The sequence below is a fragment of the Aphidius gifuensis genome, linkage group LG1 (genome assembly GCF_014905175.1).
Source record: "Aphidius gifuensis isolate YNYX2018 linkage group LG1, ASM1490517v1, whole genome shotgun sequence".
NCBI classification, from domain to species: Eukaryota; Metazoa; Arthropoda; class Insecta; order Hymenoptera; family Braconidae; genus Aphidius; species Aphidius gifuensis.
In genome coordinates this window covers 23,015,247-23,038,971 of record NC_057788.1, presented here as the reverse complement: position 1 = coordinate 23,038,971, position 23,725 = coordinate 23,015,247, and the positions used below count along the sequence as shown (strand labels likewise).

Here is a 23,725-nt window from a genome sequence, read left to right as displayed (position 1 = left end):
GATGCCTTCGAATATGTGGCTGGATGCCTGATTGCCTATGTGCTTTCTGTGAGGTCAAGGTCATTCTCCTTCACCTCGCGACACCTATACTTTTACAATACATAAGTAAGGTAGTTGGTTTTTCTTGTCTCTTGAAGAAACATTTGTGATTGACTATACATATATACACCCCTTCAACCTCTTTTTCACTATGATAATAATGATGATGATCATCATCAACAACATTTTCCTTCTTATCTCAGCTACGTGCCACAACCATGTGTAATTGTGCTTGTTTTCATATCAATCATAGGCATATAATTTTTTGTTTTTTTATTATCAATGTATGAGTGTACACAGTGGTCATGTTCCCTTGATCTTTTGGTTACGTGATCGCACCTCTGCACAAGAGACACCGTTGGAAACACGATGCATTTCCTGTCTTTGTACAAACAAAAATAAAAAATAATAACAATACATATATGTGTGTGTTTGTTGATAAATATTATTTAAACAACACGCATTTTTTTTTTTATTGTTATTTATTTTTATTAAAATTGAATACTTTAAAATCAGTGTGGTTATAAATTAAATATTTTTTAATTTAAATAATTTATTTATTTTTTTTTTTTTTTTATAAATTGAGGAAGAAAAAAATTAAAAATTCAAAGAATTATAAATAATAAATATTTTTTTATGTTTATCGTTACATCATATATTGTTGGTGAAAAAATTAAATATTATTTGAGCTAATATTATATTAATCAGCTAGTAAAACATAAAATAAAAATGAGCACTTATTCAAGGCACTCTAATTTATGTATGGCCCTGAATCATTTCTATTTGTTAACATGCACAGATAATTATACATTTTTTTATTTTTTTCCTAAACAGTCATGCTTCATAAAGTAGGAAGTGAAGTAACTATATTATTTTTCAATGAATATTTTCGTAATATGAATTTTTGAAAAATTACAGTTTTCTGATTAACTGAGTAAAAATTAAAAATTTGTAATCAATCACCTTGAAATATCTTTTAAACTAGCAAAATAATTTTCATAACTATTTCAAAAATCTAAAAAATTCATAGACATTTATTTAGACAAAATTCTATTTAAACTGTTAAAAGTATTTGATTTTATTTTTGATAATGGAACCCAGTGTATGTACGGTATCGTACATATGCAAAGGATATTTATTAATGGCACATATCATCATCATAATAATCATGAGCTTATAAATGTCTGTCAGATAATAATGCGGAAGAAATGTGAGTAAAGATAAGAAGGGTGGAGAGGGGGGCACCCACGCAATATTACGTTAAACATGCGCGCGTAAGTTTTCCAAGATGATCATGTATGGGATGCTGAAGTACACATGTATATATATTTATATTCATATGTATTATATACAAATATATATTATATGAGTTGAAGGGGTCGAGGGAAAAGAAAGAGGAAATATTACTACCGTTACTCCTTGTGCGATAAACACCTCCGGATATTACCCCCCTTTATTGCATGAAACGTTTATGATAACTCTTTGAATGTACATGTGTATATATTTATCTTAAACAAAATTTTTTATTGTTATTTTATTTTTTATATTCTCGTTTAAACTACCAAACTTATTTTGGGCAATACATGTATATTTATTATTTTTTTTTATATACATATTATATATATTATTTTTTTTTTCTTACCTTTTTTCGTTTATATATCGATATACACATTTATGGCACGTTCCTGAATCACGATATTCGGAGTTCACCTCACGAAATTGATGGTTACCCGGGATAATGCAAGCTGGACCTTGGTCACGGTTCTTGCAATGCCGCATTATTTTATATTTTGTATTTTTTTTTTTCATTATTTTATTTCCTGTTTTTTTTTGTAAATTCAATTTTTATATATGTTAATATCCAGCACGTTTTTATTTCCATCAAAAAACATAAAAAAATAATATTGAAAATGAAAAAAAAACTATGTTTATGATGGTATATGTTTGGAGTAAAAAAAAAAAAAAAAGGATGTTATAAAACGTGGGACTAGCTTTTAATTTTAATTTCTTTCATGTATATATTTGTTTAAATTCAAATTGAGTTTGTTCTGATGATGTAGATGCATGTTCACAAGTTATATATACATATGTATAAATACTCTAAAAGATGTAATGTATTGCAAAAAAAAAAAAAAAAGCTTTAGGGACCGCATGGTGATAATGGTCATTCGCGGCGGGTGTGCCTAGTTTCGTTGTCTATCTTCCGAACCCGGAAATGCCCTGGAATTTATATTGCGTATATATATATCTGATATATATACAAATACAATGTTTAACTAAAGAGAGTTTAGAATTGTTTTGAGTTCGATGTTAGAAGCTGTACGTACCTCCTATTGCAACATTGGTTTAACTGTTTTGCGCGCATGAAAGTATCGAGATACAAGGGGAATGTAATTGGATGGTTATTTGCAAATACATAGTTGCACTGTATATACACAAGTTCGTTCTTTTTTTTTCTTTTTGTTTGTTTTATTATTGTGTTGTTTATTGGCCTATTTGAGACTCGTTTGATTGGTACCCTGTGTCTTGTTTCATATATGATATTTGATAACATTTAGATTGGCTGAGATTGCCACATCGTTATTAGCAATTTAAGATGGTCCAGATATACAGTTTGATCATTGATTGATATATATTCTTCACGAGATTTTAATCACGTCAATACATTCTTTGATTAACACAAAACTTATTTGCTTTATTTTTATATGCAATATATTTTTCAATTTAAAAGCTTTTTTTTTTTTTTTTTTCATTATTTCGTATTTTTTGTGTATTCGAAAACCGGTAAAAATAAAAGAGATATTTATTTTCTCATCGTTTACATTTGGGGGTGGATATATTAGCAGTAGATTCAAAGATCCTCAAGGTGATTTGACCGACTTGCCGCTTTGAGTGTATATATACATTGAACCCCCTAAAAATTTTGATGGGAAGAAAAAAAAAAAAAAATTAAACATGAAAATGCTGCACCGCTTTTTTTGTTAAAATTTTGTGTATAAAATGTTGGTGCAAGGATCGTTTTACAGGTATATATTGTAGCTAGAGGGGTTTACTATCGACCATTAAACAACAACAATTTGAGCCGCCACGAAGACGACCTTCCAAGGCGCCTCAAGAGATCAAGAGAATTATAACCTACTTCCATATATCCAAGACCAGCAGTTTCTTACCTTTGCTTTTTACATTTTTTTCTTTCTCAACCTTCATGTTTTTTTTTTTTTTTTTCTTTTCTGTTATTTTCTTTGCGCCTCGTTCAAACTAAAATCATCGACGAAATCGTTGAAGAATTACCGCAAGATCTTTGTCAGCCACACCTTCCTTGACTTCCTATTGCCATCACTATTATTTTTAAAAATGGAAAATCATCAAAAAATCAATTTTTCGCTCAGCTGACTATCATTTTTCAAAATATAATTGATGGGCCAACTTTTGCTTTTTTACCATATATATATTTATGGTTTTTTTCCATTCTCACCCTCGAAAGTCTTTGTTTTATTAGTTTTTCATTTCTTTTTTCTTCCTGTCTTTATTAGTAAATTTTGGGCGGTGTTTTTTTTTACAAAAGCGAGATTAGCCGTTAATATTGAATTCACTATACTACACCCTTGAAATTTACCTTAAATATCTCTTTCAATAATTAACGTAAAAATTATATTTTAGTCGTTACATTTTTGTCTGGAAAAAAATTTAAAAATATAAAATCATATCACTCGTCTTGATTTTGATGTGTTAACTCAGCAATTTTCATGCACTGTCAATGCAGAACACTGTATATAGAGAAAAAATAAAATTAATATATAATGACATCATAATAAAAATAAATAAAACAGCTTGATGAGGATTAAACACGGCAACTCGTTTTCAATGGTTAACCAGGACCATAGTTTCTGTTGCGTCATTACCCCCTGATTTTAAATTTAATTTTTTTTTGTATATAAGTACTGTTGTAAATAAGCAGTCATTTACAAAGTTGGACTTTGGCGCATTGCAACATTAGCTAGAACATTCCAATGAGGACGATTTGAGGTGCCTGACGATCAAGCAAATTATCCTCACACCCGAGAGCTAAACATTAAAGTTCTTTTCTTGCACCAATTACCTTTTTATAAAAAAAAAAAAAATAATAATAATAATAATAATTTTTTTACATTTAAAACTATTTTATTTATTTATTTTATATAATGACATTTGCCGGGGGATAACAGCATACACAACTGGGCATTTATTATATATACAAGTAATTTATTTAAACTGTTGACCCATATTTAAACGCACCGCATCAATTGATCGATTTTAATATTTTATTTTATTTTTGTTCAATTTTATTTTATTGTCTATACACAGTATTATTTTATTATTATATTTTATTTAACATTGTCTTTTTATTTGACCATGAAGATTGCGCGAGTGTAGCACGCGAACAGATTTGCCTGGGCCTCCATGGTTGCTGCAATGCGCTTGCCACGCCTTATAATACCGTGGACTTGTCTTAATGCGAATTTAACATGCGGTACCATACCCCGTTCTCTCTTTCGTTTATTTTCAATAGCCATCATTCTCTGTCGCATCTTTTTCCTCAACAGATAATCCGATGTCTTGCGGTCTTTTTCACAGATACTTTTTTTTTTTTTTTTTCATTTTATTTTTATTATTTTTATTCTTCTTCATCCGCATTCCGTATTTATATATTATTTAAAATTCTTTAAATCCAATGAAATCAATCTCCTAAACAATACCCAGTGTCATTCATCCTCTTGTGTATTTTTTTCTTACTTTTTTTCATTTATATAAACGAATTTATATTTATTCAAATTAATTTAAATAAAATAATCATGCTTGTGTCAGCCAAAAAAAAAAAAAAATATACACATATATAAAAAAATCTTGACAGGCATGTTAAGATTGATTTCACATGGCCCAAAATTCACTCGACACACTGACCGATATCTATAAAAATAACTTTGAGTATTTGATTCACAAAAAAAAAATAAATATAATCAGTCTTGTTTTCACTCTAATCGTTTTAAGCCATTGCACATGTGCAGACAAATTTTATTTTCTTGCATATAAACCCTTTTTATAAACATGATTTAATTTTATTTATAAATCATTAACATTTTATTTATTCAATTTGATATATTATTTAAAGCTTGTTATGGTTGGTTTAATTTGCGTAGGTGGCTTTCAATAAATAAAATATACAATCAAAAAAGATTTTTATTCTATAAATTTTTTTTTATTTGTTTATCTAACAATCCTCCTTTTGCACAACCCGAGGTGTAACAAAAAAAAATATATATATTTATTTATTGCTTAAACATTTTTGAGTGCAATGTGTATAAGTATGTTTATTATATGAGAACGGTATTTATTCAAATGTAGGTCAGAATGTGGGTGGACCTTTGTAATCTCCATTTCTTTATAACAGTTAGAGAAAATCCGCTTCGTATACTGTGTACCTACACTATCTATATCAACAAATAGAAAAATTAAATAACAAAAAAAAAAAAAAAAAACTAAATAAATATCAAAAAAAAAAAAAAAGGTTTGTCTGGCATACATTTTGTGTATGATGATAAAATTTATTAAATATACGCGTTACAAGTTTAAATTGATGATAATAAATATTTGTATTAGAATTTATTTTCATATATAAATTGAGACACACACTGTGCAAGGGTATGTCTCGCCAGGTCATATTAATAATAAATTATTTTATTTATAATACAGAAATATATATGATAGTAAATTTTTTTTTAACAAATAATAATAATAAAATAAAGTTTACCTTGGTACTTTAAATTCTCACACAAGCTACCTGTATTTGCAGGTGCAAAATAAAACGTGAACTGCTGCTTATTTCTATATATTTACAAAATGTTTATGTATGTGCAATACGTGAGTACATATGTGTGATTACAGCTTTATTTCTTTATTCTTCAATGTGACCTCGCCCACGGCCACTGAGATTTTCAAAAGACTCCACACTACTCTTTAGTCTATACATTGCGCATCCAACAATTGTTTTTTTATCTTTATTTTTTTTTTCGTTTGTAAATATAATGTCTATGGTTAAATAGACATGCATAAAAATACATTGGAAAATTAAGTGTTTCATATTTTTCTTTAAATTTATTTTTTGAATTTTTATTTTATGGTTATTTTTTTATTCACAGTTAAATAATAAACCTTTAATATTATATTACTAAACAATTAATTTTTTTTTTTTCTTTTTGACACAAGATAATTTCATGCTCATATAAATGAATAAATCAATATATTCATTACTTTCTTTTATGCTTTACACTTTAATTAAAGTATTTAAAAAAATTTGACACCACAAGTAGTACACAGCTGTTGGAAAATTTTTAATTTATTTTTACCAAAAGAAAAAAAAAAGTTAATTTCGAAAGATATTATTGATTTTTCAATGATACTATTAATGTACAGATAATTTAAATTTTTTAATTCAATTAGAATCAATTTTAAAATTTGATAATTCGTTCTAAAAAAAATGATATCATTTGACATTTTACTGGATATTTTTTTTTAGAAATCGATTATATAAAAAGTAAAGTTATAAAATTTAATTTTTTTTTTTTTTTTGCTCGATTAACCGACCGAAACAAAGTTAATGATACAATTCAAAAGATCCAAGGTTTTTTTTGAAATTCAAATTATTTTATTGCTAACGAAAAAAAAAAAAAAGAAATTTCTACCAATTTTCTCAGTCATTGATTTTTTATGCGAGTTTATTATTTTTATTTATTAAAATAAAAGAAATCTTTTTTTTTTTCTTTTATCTTGATCTTTGAGAGTTTCGAGTTAATTTTGCAATTTCAAGTATACATAAATTCTTTGAATTTATATATATTTAAATATGGACAGTGAGACCATTGAGTTCAAGAAGTAATTACTTTTCTACAATGAAACCACTGTGTCTTAATTTTTTAGTGTCATATTTTATCAATGTAATAATTTATCACGATCTAAATAGACTCTCTGACATTTCCATCTATTAACTCATTCTTATATTTATTTAATTTTCTTTCAAATAGAGTCGAAAAATTATTTTATATATTGGCAAGAGACCAGAATATTCATGAAAATCAAAAATACGTTACAAACATGTTTAAGGAGTTGTTGTTTTCATCCAGCAATGAAGTGTAAATCCTCATGATTTACATTTTTTTACTCACACCCTCTTTTAAAATATACTTTGAGCTGACGAACCCGTTGATTACACCAGAATTTGTCTTCTCAAGTTTATTCAACACTCCCACAAACACACACTCACATATAAATGATAGATATTAAAAATGTCCATGCAAATTAAACACAACACAAATACGATTAAAATTCAAATAAAACTGTGCCCCTTAATATAGGTGAATTTTATTCTTAAATTATATTTTTTGGCTTAACTTGATATGACTTTTATATATTTAATTTTATTAATAAAAAATTCTTTAGACTTTTTGAATGTTTTTTAATTGCCATTAATTTTTTTTTTTTTTTTTTTATATATTTTTCCTTGTCTGAATTTTAAATATATTTTTTATCCAATAGTTTATTTTTTATTTACATATATATTTACTTGATTTTATTTTCATGTAAAAAATAAATAAAAAAAAAAACATGGAGTTAGAAAAAAAGATGCACATTAAAAACCCTTTACTTTTTAACATTAATTTTTTTTCATTTTTGTATGAGCAATGCGTTGAAGAAAATAAAGACTCACATCATCGTTTTGTTTGTTGAATCGTAAATTCTTCATGGCTTTTCTTTATTCATAACGGAAATGACAAGACACACGCGGAATTATCGTTTTTTTTATTATTTATACACGTATATATAAAAATTTTTATCATTCTTTTGAATTTTTTTATGACTGCATATTATAATCGATAAAATCTATCCATCGTATCTATGTGTATGTGTGTTTAATGTACATGTATATATATTAAGACTCAATATATATTTATGTTACAACATGCGGTAAAAATAAAATAATCAAAAAAATATTTATTTTATTTTGTGGTTATTATTTTTATTATCATTTTATTATTTTTTTGTTTTTTTAATAATTTTTCATCTTCAATTTTATATAGATGAATGCGATATACAACTGTCATATTTACTGATAAATAAATTTTTAAAATTGATAAATTGCCATGTTTTATAATGAAAAAAAAAAAAAAAATACATCCTTATATATATTTAAAATATTTTTTAAAACCGCAAATACAACGGTACAATTTAAAACAGTGATATTGTGGTTTTAAATTATTTTTTATATTGCTTTAAATTTTGTTGATGTTTTTTTTGCTTATACACATTTGCATGGACCTAACCACCATTCATTATGACAACATGTATATTTGTTATTGAATATTTAAATAACGTCATACGGCGCTTTTGATTATAAAAGTCAGAACAAGTAGATAAGTCACTATGCGATCAGACACGAACTGTAACCTGAGTTTCTAACCAAGTTTTACGTTCTGGCATTAGTGCAGATGGTTTATAAATAATCTCTGGTATATCTATCACCTTACTAACTCAAGGGATTAACAACCCATTTAATAATAAAAAAAAGCTAATTGGTTTATCTGGTTTTTCGACGTTTTACACATCGATTTAAAGTGTATCTGAGAAGAGAAAAATTAACTTGAAAATAGACCTTTTTGTTAGTAATATTATTAACGATATATTCCCACCACCCCTTGGCACTGTATATATATCGTTTTTTGCTCATGCACATCGTGTGATTTTTATATCAGAGGGTTCAAAAATAATAATGAGAAAAAAAAGTATATAATGCATGACTAGCGAGCAAACATATTCAGCAACAGCTCTCCTCATATATATTTACTTATCAACCCTGGTTTATGATTGTGTGACACTGGATGTTGAAAAAGGGGGAAAAAAAATAAGAGAAAATCAGTGAACTATATAGTATTTAAGTACCATGACATGGGCATCAGTCAACCGTGTGTATGGCCTCTAAAAGATTTAGGGCACTTTTATTCATTTTCAAGTGTGCTTATGACAAGCACATATGGTCTAAAAAAAAATTTTAAAAAATGATCTTGTACAACGTACTCTAAATTGTGTTCCCATCGCATACACATCATTGTATTTTAAAAACCCATTATATTGATATTTATTTAGTAAAAAAGGAGTAAGTGATTTTTGGATTTATCCCCCTTTTTTTTTTATTTAATCTCTAGATTTTTTTGTTTGTAAATGCAGTTTTTATACTTTATCCTTTTTTCTTCAATGTTTTTTTTTTTTTCTTTTTTCATTGTTCAGATGATTAGTACCTATATATAAAAATCTACTTGTTACATGTATTTGTATACAACAATTTTAACATATAGATGACGTTTAAAAATTTTTTTACCTTTGAAAAAATAAAAAACAAAATAGAAAAAAAAACAAGGATAGAAAAAATATATGAAACCTGTTTAAACTTGTCAAGTATATAGAACTGGTAACACGTGTGAAGGAAGGATCAGGTCCCTGGGAATGCAACAAGATCGACAGCTTTTCCGGCCATATAAATATATAAAATACATAAGAAATAAAATAAATATATATGAAGAATATATAGACCAACCAACAGCAGGTGGCAAAGTGCCTGATGAAGAATCCTTCCCACAAGCGACTCTCATTCAGCAAAACTAAAAAAAAAACACAAAAATAATAATAAAAAACTTAGTTTTTATTTTCATTTGTATTATTATATATATATTCTCGCATATATATACAATATAACAAATAATAATAATAATAAATTAATGGTGAATGAGAACCTTGGATTTTTATATATGTTGGTCTGGTTGGCAGGTCTTAAAGTATCTTTCAAGGGTCCAATCATGGACCCTTATCCCTTCCTATATACACAACTCCCTTCCCAAAAAAATGAACATGGACCCTCATCATCCTTTTTATTTTTTTCTTCTTCATTTTTTTTGAGCCAACAAATTTCAGTTTGATGCTGCATCTCATCTGAAACTCTTGTGTGCATTGTTTTTTTTTTTTTTAACTAAAAAAATAAATAAATAACAATAAATATTTATTTAATTATTTAATATATATTATTTTTTATAATAAATTTACGGATTTATAATGTTGAAAAGTCAATATGATTCTTAAGGTGATTAATCATTATCCAATTAAAATTAATACTTATTTATAATTTATATATGTTTAAAAATTATTTGTATATTATTTGTACTAATTTTTTATTTTTATTTTTCTGTTACAGGTAAGCATATTAAAATGAGAATACACGATACATAATCTAGTGACAAGTATTTATCCCGCAGTAAATAAGCAAGTACATATTTATTTATTTAATTAAAAATTTAATATCATTTTGATATATGATTAATAATATCAATGAAAATAGGCTGATGATAAGTTCGTCACTCATGTTTCACAACATACAATTCATAAATTACTTATCATAAATACTTGTTTATGAAACACATTCTTATCTACTTGTTTTTTTTTTTAATATCATTTCATTCATATTTCTAACGCAAGTTACAAGTTATTTCATATACATATTTATAATTTATAAATATATATTGAATTATACTTGGACATGTTTTTCGATTAAAAGAAAGAGTAAGGCAAATGTTGCAAAAATAAATAAACTCAATAAATTTTAAATGAAAAAAAAAAAACAAACGAATAAATAAACGAGAAAAGACTGATTAATGTCATTTCGTTCATAAATTCGATTTACTGGGGTAGATGAATGCAAAGAATGACAATCAATTAATTTTAATTTTTAATAACGATTAAAAAAATATCAGTACATTGAACTTATACTTATATATACTTGATTTATTTTTTAAAAATCAATTTTTTTTTTTTCATTTTTTGAATTCATACTTATATATTTTTTTATATTTAAATATATTGTTTTTCTGGCTCGATGATTTTTAACAAAAGATCAAATTTAAAACATGAGAATTTAATTCAGTGAATAAAATTTTGACGTGATTGAGATTGAAACTGGTTGATAAAGAAACTTCGGGGCGCTTTTTTGTTTTATATAAAAAAAATAATAAAAAGTTTGATTTTAATTTAAAAAAAAAATAACAAACAAAAATTTCATACGTGATAGGTGTTTTATAGAATTGAATTATTATTAAACAAGACACATGCACCGGAAATAAAATTCTTCATTCTCACCTAAACACATGTACATATATATTTTTTTTTTTTAGTTTTACATTTATGTGAGAACTATTATTATGTTATTTTTTTCGCTTTAGAGTGTTGGTTAATTTCGAGAACTCTTTATTTTTTTTTATTTGTTAAAGACTTATTTGTAGTCTGGCCACGTGTAGCCGTATAATTTTCCCGTGAATATCGCAGACTGGTCCAATTATAAGAGGTGGAACCTCAAGATTATTTTGCCCTCAAGCAATATATCCAACGAGTTGTTTATACGACTAAAATTCCAGTGACAAAATTCTACAACTGACTCTTCATTTATTAGACACATGATTAATTAATACATTCATTATAATCTTACCTATATTTATCCATTTTTTTTTATACTTGATTATTTTATTTTTAATGGCCAAAAATATTTCTCAATTTCTAATTATTAATAAAACTTAAATATCAAAATAATTTGTGATGATGAAAAAAAAATAATCATTTTATATTTTAAAGGTAACTCCAATCTAGTTGAATTATTAGATAATTTAAAAATTGAAATATCCATTATTTATTATTAATGTAAAATTGCGAAAAAACTCTAATTATTCTTTATAATTTATTTTTAATTTTGATTGACTTACTTGAGATATAGTTGAAATATAATTTATCTGTTTTAACAAATTAATGATATTTTTAAATTATATTCATGACACAATGATGCATATTGTGACAAAATTTTATAATGATTGTCCAGCTAGCTTAAAAGTTATTTGGTGTTAGGCTTGATTACAAAAAGACCCTTATTTTTTATACTCTCTTAAAACTTTTAATTTGCTGAAATATTGACAGAAAAAAAATAAAATAATAAATTACAAATAATTTGCTTTTGATTTTAGTTTGGATAAAATGTGTGTTTGATGATAATCCCTTTTTTACAATCGCTTCTGACAAAACATCAACACCAGCGATATATTACACGACAAAAAATTGAAAAAAATAATTTTTTTTTTAGATAGTATATATGTTGCTAAAAAAAACCTTTCAAGTTCGTTATCCTAATCGGTGATTAATTGCTTCTTCTTTGCTATATCTATCCTAAAAAAAATAAATAATTTTTTTACCTTCATTGTGTATGCTTCACAGTGATACCTCAACTTTTATTTTTTTTTTTAACTCATTTTTTAACACTTTGTTATTCAGCTAAATAATATGAGCAATAAAAAATACAAACTTTGGTTCATATATATAAACCACACGAATTGTGTCTAAAAAATTGCTATATGTCTAATCCCATCTTCTTGTGAAAATAAAAAAATTAAAATTAAAAACGTTTGGAATATGACGAAAGGCATAATTAATTATGAAATCTTGATGTATCTCAGGTTGCACATTATAAATCGTATAAATGTTTAAAATTCAAAAAACCATCAACACAACATTCTTATACTTTCATCATAAATTTATTTGAAAAAAAAAAACATTTATTTATATAAATAACGAAATAAAAATTAATGTTTTTTTTTTTTATTTTTTTCTTATTGCATTATTCTCATGTCAAGTTTTATCAGGTTTACAAGTGCACAAGGCATCCAATTAATTTCGTTGGTTTTTTTTTAAAGCATCGTAACTCGTAACCAAAAAGTTTTCCCCTTCTTAATCTGAATTCTCTTCTCTTTTCCCCCCTGAGCTTTCTATATACCCCATGTGTCTATACTTGGCATCACGACGACTATGGCGGCTAAATGCAAACCAGTAGTATCACAAAACTTTCCGAGTGCATCTCGTCGTAACATCATTTTCTCATGTTACACACAATGCACTAATTTTTTTTTTTTTTATTCAATACAACAGTAGTATCAATAAATTATACAAATTATTATTAAATTTAAACCATCAGATATCTAGGGGATAATTATTAATAGTATATATCAATTATTGATAAAATTAAAAAGAAAACAAGATAATTTAAATTGTCGAATGGACAGTGAAAGAGTCCGGGTATCGTGGTGTATTTTTTTACCAGGTATTTATGATGCCTCAAAACGTAAATGTGGAGTAATGTGGTTCAAATATTACAAGGGATACTATGATGTCAGAAAGTATAAACTGGACTCGGTGAGTGAGTTTAATCATTTTTTAATTGAAAAAAAAAAAATGTTTTTTAAAAATGCACAGACTGAGATTTTTTATTTTATTGTGAGGAAGATAAAAATGGGGTAAAAAAAATAAAAAAAGATGAAGATTAAATAAGAAAAGGAAAAGTGAAATCCTTGAGAGGAATTTTTTTTTTTTTATTATTTTTTAGTTATCTGAGCTAATGTGCGTTGTTTGCTAATGATGATAAAATGATGATATGATTGAACAGAAAATAAAAAATAATAAAAATCCTAACGACTAGTTGATGGTTCTTTGGTAATGTCAAGATACTCAGATATCATCTACTCTATTTTTTTTATTATTCTTCTTTTATATATTTTATTTTTTGTCATCTTGGATGTGATCCAGTCATCCCATTTATTTCGACTACATCACTACGTAATATCAGGTTCAGTCAGTTAGTAGTCTATCAAGATATTCTATTTCGGCCTTTCTCATCTACATTTTGAACTTCAATAAAATATATTCTATATATTATTCTAACATCATTGTATCCGGTTTCGTAATAAAATAATCCTCCACAAGTTCATTTTTCTTCAGTTAAAAATCCAGATAATTTTCTCTTTATAATCCCACTTGGATTGAAAAATGATGAAAGAAAAAAAAATAGAATTTTGTTAAGAATTTTAATTTACGGTGGTTTTTTTTTTTTTTTTTTATTCTTACTTGCGAGGCTGTGAAATTCTGAGGTCTTTCATGAGGGTTGAAAAGAGTGAGAAAAATGATGAACAAAAAAATGAAAATAAAAGGAAAAACCTTCTGAGAAACCACGACCTGTCAAGACACACTTTGCATCGTTGAAAAATATTTTAAAGCTAGAAATAAAAATAAATAAATAAACGATAAATAAAAATTTAAAAAATTCATTCTTATAAATATATTTCAAAGACCAACCGCCGTTTAATTGCAATCATTAGCATGTTGATTTATTTTTATTTTTTTTATTCAAAGTTAAAGAAATTGAACTCTGTCCAGTTTATTTTATTGTCTTTTTTTTTTTTTATTTTACTCCAATTTATTAATTGTTTTTCAAATAAATAATAACTTGGTATATGTCTGATGATTATGTCCACAAATAATACACTCCACAGCACGTGCAGTCTGTAATCACATTGTGATTATCCAATATAAACATTCAATATGTATTAAAAAAAAAAAAAGACAATTCAGCGGAAAATACCATCAATATAGTTGATAATTAATTGACGATAATTACTGTATATTTAATATTGATAAAAAATTTTTTTTTTATTTTTTTAATATCTCGGTATTATTTAAACAAAATTGACAAATCAATTTAAAAGGAAAAAAAAAAAAAAAAACATTCTGATAACCTGTTAGTTTTTTTTTTTATTTTTAGTCATTTATTTTTATCAGTATACTCATACAGTGGTTTTTATTTTCTATTTTTGATATCCATATAAGTCATATCTTTTGAAAAAAAAAAAAAAAAGAATATTTGGGCATCATGAGTCACATGTAGCATAATGGAGTCAATAGATGAACTACGCATGTCAATAGATAATGTCACACATTTGGGGGGTAATATTAGTTTGTAATTTGACCAGTTAGACCCTGAGGGCGCATTTGTCGTTTAGAAACTACCCAAACTACCCGTGTTAGATTTTCCTCGATTTTTCCAGTAGTCCTCAGTTCTAACGGCTCCCTTGGACCGGTCAGTTGATCTATCCTTCCGAGAAGATCCTCCATATCTCTTAGCAAAATTTATATCATTCCTATTTTTTATTTTTATTTATTATCTTTTTCACACGTTTTTTTTTGCCCAGTGTTATCGTTATACATATATATATATGGAGAGATATTTATTTTCTTAGTGTGTGTTTGAGTGTTTGAGATATTTGAGTTTATTGTTGTTAAATAAGAAACACGTGAAAAATGTATTTATCTTGTTGTGATGCTGAAAAGTTTTTTACACTACCAATGAAATCAAAAAATAAAAGTTATCAAATACTGAGGGTAAGCAATTGATTATAAATTACATTTTATATGAGTACATAAACATTTATTAAAATAAAAATAATATTTAATATAGAAAATATTACTTTGAATAAAGTAAATGTGTTTTATACTCGTATACAATATTTGAGGTTAAAATAAATTAAATACAATGTTGCATTACTGTTTAAATTTATATGCTGAACCTGAAAAAGTTGTATATGTGAAAAGTTATATAAAAAAAAAAAAAAAAATTGCAAGAGCAAGAGAGAGGAAAAATGGCAAGCAAAGTATTGCTAAAGTTTGTCGGGGGAAACTCAACATCAAGAGTTGGGATTTATCGTTTACTCTGCGGGATTCGCAAGTGCGTGGATGTTCTTTTTTTTTTTTTTTTTAATTTATTTATATTTTTTTTTTTTTTTTTTATATAAATTTATTTATTTATTTTATTTTTCCCTTACTGTCGTCGTTGCCGTCGTTGGTTGTCTTGCTTCTCGTCAAACAAGTGAGTGGAAAAATAAATAAATAAAAAACGGAGTAAAAGAAACGACAACGACACTTGGCACGAGGTCAAGATGACAGTCTGCGAATGTCCATGTAATATTCTAGATTCTGGGAAACTGTCGCTCGGGAAAATCATGGTTCATTTGCTCAAAGAGTTAACAAAATGAGTTGAGTTAAATGAGGGAGATTGGGAAAATGAAAAAAATAAAATAAAAAAAAGAGAGAGGGTTCTTGCCCAGATTCATTCGGAGAATAGTACATATTTATATATATTTTAAAGTTATAAACTGGGCTAGTGCATTGACCGACTGCATCTCTCATATTAATCTCAACAAATCTTGCTATGATTTATATTAACATGATATTTCATCATATTTCAATCAGATTATACTTTCATAATATATTTTTAAATTTTCCTAACACATTTTTTTATTTTTAAACAATATTTTACACACGTTTTATTTTTATTTTTTCTATTTATTTATTTTTATATTGATATTTTATCGTATTATTTTTAAATTCTTTTCTTTTTTGCCCTGAACAAACAAGTTGTCAAATATTTATCCTGTAAATACCATAAAAATATATATGTGTGTATTTTTTTCTTCTTTTTTTTCTAAAGTTATTTCACAAGTCAATCTTATCTGTGGCGCCACTGATTGGCATCGCAAGTGAAAATAAAAAAGCTAGATAAATTTTTTTGTAAAAAATTTTAAGTATAAAATTTCGGCACCATATAGATTGTATTATTTTGTGACGTGAAATAGGATTGAACTCCGGGAAATAAAAAAAATAAGTAAAAGAAAAGAAATAACGACTTAGACAAATATTCAAGTCATTATGGAAAATAGAAATAGACTCCCTGTTGATTTTTTTTAAGGTTTTACCAAAAGTTAAATGATTATTTTCTTTTTTTTTTTTTCACCACAATTTTTCAACTTCATTTATTGCTTTAAGCTGCTGACAAGCATATTATCATTGCATATAATTACAAATTCTAAAATTTTTCATTTTGACATCTTTTATCTTGTATTTTCTTTTATCTTTTTTTTTTTTTGGCATGGTATTTACAAATTTTTCTATAATTCTTCCTGTCATGTGGTAGATTATTGTCTTTACCTGGCTAATGATTTTGGATTGATTGGTCTTGAAAATTACGGTAACCCAGTGACCAAGCTAGACGTGTTCTGCTTTTATCGTAAAACTTAGTACTAGAAGCGAGACGAATTACCGTTCCTGCGTGACCGAGCATACTATGTACTTCTGTATATGTTAAGAGAGTTACTAAGATAAAAAAAAAACCAAGATAGAAAAATACACGTGGGGGGGCATCTTCGTCGTCGCCAACCTCTTGTCGCGACTCTGACTCATACACTGCTAAAAGAAAAATTCTCTAGATGCGTCTGAATACAATAAAAGAAAAATATCATTGTAAAAATCATGAACTCTCCTCTTTCTGATAAATTCAAACAAAAAAAAGAAACAAATTTCAAAAAGTCAAATAACCTTTTTTTTATATTTAAATTTTTTTTTTAGAATAACATTATCGCCTTTTTTTTTATTCTAAAAAAAAATTCTTTCAACGGAGTCATCCTGATAAAGCAAAGGGAATAATAAAAAAGAAATTATTTATTTTATTTTTTCGATTTTTTATTTAACTATATACAGCTGCATAACAATTTAGCAAAATGAGAAAAAAAAAAGAAAAATGAAATATGTCAAGAAAGGGCCGAAGTTTGGAAGTGAAATATGTTAATGCCTTTTGGTGTACAATTTAATTCGTTCTTGCGAATTATGCAGGACACAACCCAACTTTATTATTATTATTATTGTTATTATTATTATTTAAACTGGTTTTTTATTGGTATGGTTAATATAGTAGCTGGATATGTTTTTTTTTTATTATTATTATTTATTTATATTATTTTTTTATCTTTGTTGTATACGCCCATGTCGATGAGAGAGTATAAAGAATTGGCTAAATTTTAAAGACCCTCATTCACCACCATCAAAAACCACTTCACGCTATTTCATCGCACTAGAAGCTTTATGCTAATATTATATTCGTTCGATTTTTATTTATTTTTATTTTTTTTTTTGTATTTTATTATTTATTATGTATATAAATTTTTTTTTTTTTCTTTCATCGCAATTATTTTATTTTAATTATAAATTTTATACTTGAATATGTTGTCAGCCAGCTTTTACCAGGAAGATATTGACTGAAAAAAATGAGTTTGAATTTATACACAAGTTTAATTTTAACTTGAATTTATAAATTTATTATTAAAAGTCTAGTTGTAAATTTAAAAATAAGTTTTGAAATTCTTTTTTTATTATCACCACAGTTTGCGTTATATACCTTGATACAGTAGTATTTATTATTTTTGTTTTTTTATAATAACGACTACACTTTTTTTTTTTTTGCAATTATTTTAAATAATTTTATTGGAGTAGTCAATATTTTTTTAAATATCAAAATGATGAATATCCTGTCTAGCTGATACAACGAATAATCAAATAAATAAAATTTCCATTATACCAGAAAATTAGAGATATGATAAAAAAAATCTTAAAAAATGAAATAGTAATTTGATTGGTGTTGGTAATGGCGTGGTTACTCGTCCGGTGGTAATGATCAGTTGGTTATCTTGGTGGTGGTTAACTACTGTGCATCAAGGACATCCACTTATTGGTCACCACCACCATCACCATATGTATAACATTTATTTATATATTTATATTTACACCTACATCTATAGATATATATATACCACTTTGAATATATATGTTTATATTATATTATTTTTTTCTATTTATTTTAAAAACCAAGTTATCGTTTGCATCTGTTGTCGTCCCAACACATTTATACTCTGCACCTCTACTCTTCTAATCTCATTTCCAGCTCTACACTTTAATTTTAATTCAAACTTTTTTTTTTATTTAAATATTTATATAAGTATATATTTTATTTAGTGATTATTATTTGAATTTAGTTCAATTTGTGTTTGTGGACTGTGAATTCCTTAAGGACGCGTTAAATAAATTTAATATAAAAAAAAAAAAAAAACGGGGAATGAGAACGTTTAAAGAGGAAACGACTGATTTATCATCCCATAGTATTTTTCTCTTCTTTAGTTTTCTTGTTCAATTATTCACTTTGTATAATAATATATAAGTATGTATGCGTGTATGTGTTTTTACTTTTAAAACCAATGCCAATGAATTTAGAAGGCAAAAGAGTGAATGTAGAAAGTGCTGGGATTGCATTGGGCACGTGCAACTATATAGTTACCTGAATTAAAAAGACACAATGTTGAATAATAATAAAATAAAAATATTAAGAGACATAAAACACCAGGAAGTATAAGAGAATTGAAGGGATGTTTTTTTTTTTAAACTAAGACTCTTTGCACAACTAAATTTTTATATATTTTTTTTAATACTACTATTTTCAAGGTATTTTATTTATCATTATTCCAAGCTTGATAAATTACGGGGCTTGTTATTAGGACTAAACAATTGGTCTTTGTTCTTCGGAACATTCTTTGAAGATAATTTTTATTTTTTTTCACAGCTTTTTCTGTATTTATATATATTTTTATTTTTCTGTATATTCTGTCTTATATATATATTTTGTTTTCTTTTCCACCCGTGGAATTTGTGTTTTTATATTCGAATAATTTTTAAGTTCAGACGAAACATTTATTTTTTGGTCTCTACCCATGTTTGTATTTTTATTTATTTTTATAAATTTTTTTGGGTAGCAAAAACCTACTCTAAAAGCCTTGTCAACAATTTCACTATCATTAATTTAAAAAAGACTGTAATCATTTGTCTTTGATTCATTCATTAAAGTAACTGATTCCACCCCCGCATTTTGAATGACTTCCTCTTCTTGAGAAATCAAAAATAAAAAAATTAATAACAATAAAAAAAATCTTAGATTATTACGTTACACTGTGATTTCTCTCTAGGAAATGAGAATGATAAATATAATAATATAAAAATTTAAACACTGTGGGTGGTTATAGATAGACACTCAAGAGTTTGACAAGAAAAGATGACATTTTTTATACTCTCTTGTTGCGTCATAAAATCATTTTATTATAATTTTTTTATGATTATTTCATGTCTCAGACGAGTCTGTCTTCCTACTCAGACATTTTATAGACAAACTATATAAATATATATATACTTTTTTTCATTCAAAAAGTTATTTAACAACAAGGAAAAAGATGCTCTGAATCTCAACTCAATATCTGAACATTGAAAAAACAAAAAAAAAAAAAACCTTCAACTTTATATATGTGTTTGTAGCACTACCATTCACCAAATTCCTTTCTTTCATCGGCACCGATTCCACTTGTGCCGACAACACGACTTTTAGATTCTTCAGGTACTCTGAACTCGTTAAATTAAATATATATCTAAACGAATTTCCATTAACAAATATAAAAAAACTTTAAAAAAAAAAATCAGCAAAATTGAAAAAAAAAAACCCATTAAATACATATATATTTTTTAAAACTATTTAAATCATTATAATTATCAATGTATTTATTTATTTTAATTGAATATATATTAAAATAATAATACACAGTAGATTTTTCAAATATATATATAAATTTATCACATGACAATAATTGAGCAAGATGACTTTATCATAAAATAAATTTAAAAGTGTCTTGTTTAAAATTTCTCTGGAAAATTTTATACTGTAGTAACGATGATAATAGCAATTATTATTACTATTATTACAATTATTATATATAAAAAAAATAATATATATATTATTATGATTATTGTTATTAGTGGCTTGTAAATGCATCGAAGCCAATCGTAAATAGTACTTACTTGAGCCAGGCACAGGTGCAAGTGGTTATTGCTTTAACATACAACACTGTGCTTGGTATCTAAGTCAAGGTAATGCCTGTACAATCATTGTCTATTTTAATTTATTACATATTACGACGAGACAGCCATGTGCTAGCATTTTATATATTTTATTTTTACAATCTTTTATAAATTTTTTTTAATTTTTATTTTATTATATATATTTTTATATAATTATTATCTTTGATGTTCTGTTTTTGAATTGATTTGTTTGTAATATGAATAAAACTTTTATTTAATACAAGCTAATCAACTTATTGAACATTAAAAATATATATAGTACATTTACATTTGTTAAATTTGTTTTTCGAATTTGATTAGTTTGTGAGTTGAGATTAATTTTTTCATGATTCAAAATAAAATCAAGTGCATTTATTAATGTATGTGCGTGTTGAGTTTATTTATTGTATATACGAAGAAGCAATTATTGGACGTTATACAATGAAGTCAAATTACCCTGACGATGAATCTGGTATACGTGAGTACAGACGTATTTTCTTCATCACGCGCGACCAATCAAAATCATTTATTTACTTCACCTGTTGATATGCATGAATACCAAACTAAAATATGACCAGCAGTCTAAAAAAAAAAAAAACCAATATAAATAATATAAAAAAAGATAATGAAATACATTATTATTTTAATTCTTTTTCACATCTAAACAAAAAAAAAGCATGCGCAAAAGAAGATTCGAAAAAAAATTAATTGAAATTTCCAACCGTTGTTTTTAATAATAATTATATATTTTTTTTCATTCAAAAGATTTGCAAACGAAGCTATTTGTTATTTTTCTTGGCATTATGTTTACGAATAAGTAACACGAGTATTTAAATAATAAAAAAAAAGTAAAAAGTTGATAATTTAATCTGAAATGTGCCCACACACGTATTTATTTAAAGTGAAAATATAAACCAAGAAATAATATAATCGCATACACAAAAGTAATGTATATGTAATCTTTGTGCGCGGTACTTGGAAATAAAAAAATTAAAAAAAAAAATAATAAAAGCTTGTAATACAATAATATGAAAATAATAAATTAACATTTATGAGACAACATCAGACCAACAAGACACCATCACTCTTCTTCGTCTCATATCGGTCATTTTATTTATATATATATTTTAAAACACGGTTTGTCTGATGATAAATAAGTTTATTCCATCACCTGATCTGCAAGTTGGAGCATATATTTTTTCATAATCTTTTTGTTTTACTTTTTTTTTTTATCTGGACCACCTACATACAAGTATATGCATGTAAACATCATCAGCAAACACACTTTCCCCTTGAATGAAATAATAAATAAATTTGTCTTTCCATCATCATTCAAGTAATTATATTTCAATAATAAATAATTTAATTAAAAATATTTATCCATTTAAATTAAATAAATAATTATCATTTAATTTTAAAACAAGCATCAATGATAAATTTTTTTTTTTAATGATATACATACACATGTATGGTTTTAATGAGTATAGAAAAAAAAAAAATAAAATTGTGCAATATAAACGTGCAAAAATGAACAACTTTCTGGATTTATATATATTTTATTTTTTTTTTTACTTGACTTCTTAAAGTCTTAACTCAAGCCAAGATGCGGGTGAAGGTCGTAGAGGCGCGTCGACTGAACACGGAATGCGTATGGTTTTTTAAATGTTTAAATGTACAGGTTGATAAATAACAATAATAATTATATAAATATATTTTTTAAAAAAAGTAAAAGGTCAGGGAATAAAAAATGATTTTGTCATAATTCTTTTTTTTTTAACCATCTAAAATTTTACTCACTTTTTTATATCTATATAATATATAAATAATTATGAGTATATATGCAATACAGAGATAATTATATTATACAAATGATTGAAATATACAATCACATTTCTATTTATCAGATGATTTTTTTACACTCAATTCATAAACAAGTTATTTATTTTATTATTTTATTTATTTTCACGCAGAGTATAGTTGAGATGTGTGTTTTGTAATATATTGAGACAGGTGCGTATATATATATATGCATTGCCATGTGTTGCGTAATCCACCTGTAATTTGTCCCTCGCAAGACCAAGTAACATGCAGAAAAAAAAAATATATAAAATGATTATTAAATAAAATAAGAAAAAAAAAAAAAATTAAAGTTATGCGGCCGCGAGGGTTCTCGACTTTCATTTAAAAAAATTTTCACCATATTATAAATGAATAATAATAATTCATTTCATCATATATTGTTTATACCAAAAATGGATAATAAAGAGGCTCATTTATTTATCATTTAAAAAAAATCTTACTTTTGAATTGGAAATTAAAAAAAAAAATAAAATAACATTTCGATTGTCTATAATGTACCATAACCAACTGCATGTTGAATGGAATTTTTGAATTTATTGATGATTATACCTAATGAGATTGGTATATTTATATTATTTTTATTTCACTTGTTATATGGACAAGAGACACGTAGATACATTTGAAACAATTTCCAATGAATCGAGTCTGCGTGCACAAGGTGAAAGTGTGCGAACGCCCGGGAGCAAAAATAAAGTTTAAAGACGGACAAGACGAATGATCGTCTTGGTATACATGCTATATACGTTTTGTATATTATATTATATATTATATATTATTGAATCGGTTGTATAAAAGCAACGACAATAATGCCGATGGGAAAAGAAAATAAACAAGACACACAAGAGAAAAGATCTCGAGTACTTACATTTTTTAAAATGGAAAAAAAACACAAAATTAAATTTAAACAAAAAAAAAAAAAAAAGTGAGTGTCTTTATTGCGTTATATACAAACTTACTCTTTCATGAACACGTGAGAGATTGCAATGTGAATTTCATGAGAAATACCAATAATAACCGGTCCTCATCTTGATTTAAAAAATAAATAATTTTTTTAAAATATATATATATTTTTTACATACCTGCGGCTGATTATTATTTTGAAAGAGAAAACAAAGTAATGTAACAA

General features: G+C 25.6%; 1 protein-coding gene across 6 annotated transcripts in view; it reads left to right on the top strand.

Annotated features, from left to right (window-relative positions):
* LOC122853432 (rho GTPase-activating protein 20-like) overlaps positions 1-23,725 on the top strand; it is a 95,146-nt gene that overhangs the window by 64,037 nt on the left and 7,384 nt on the right. Inside the window, exon 1 of one of the 6 annotated variants that reach the window (XM_044153944.1) lies at positions 13,011-13,341. The exons of 4 other annotated variants lie outside the window; for them this stretch is intronic. In XM_044153944.1, the coding sequence (XP_044009879.1) occupies positions 13,204-13,341 (138 nt within the window). In that variant the 5' untranslated portion in view covers positions 13,011-13,203. Of the gene's footprint in view, positions 1-13,010; positions 13,342-15,034; positions 15,361-23,725 lie in introns of those variants that run through there. One more of the 6 variants, XM_044153953.1, reaches the window with a different exon arrangement.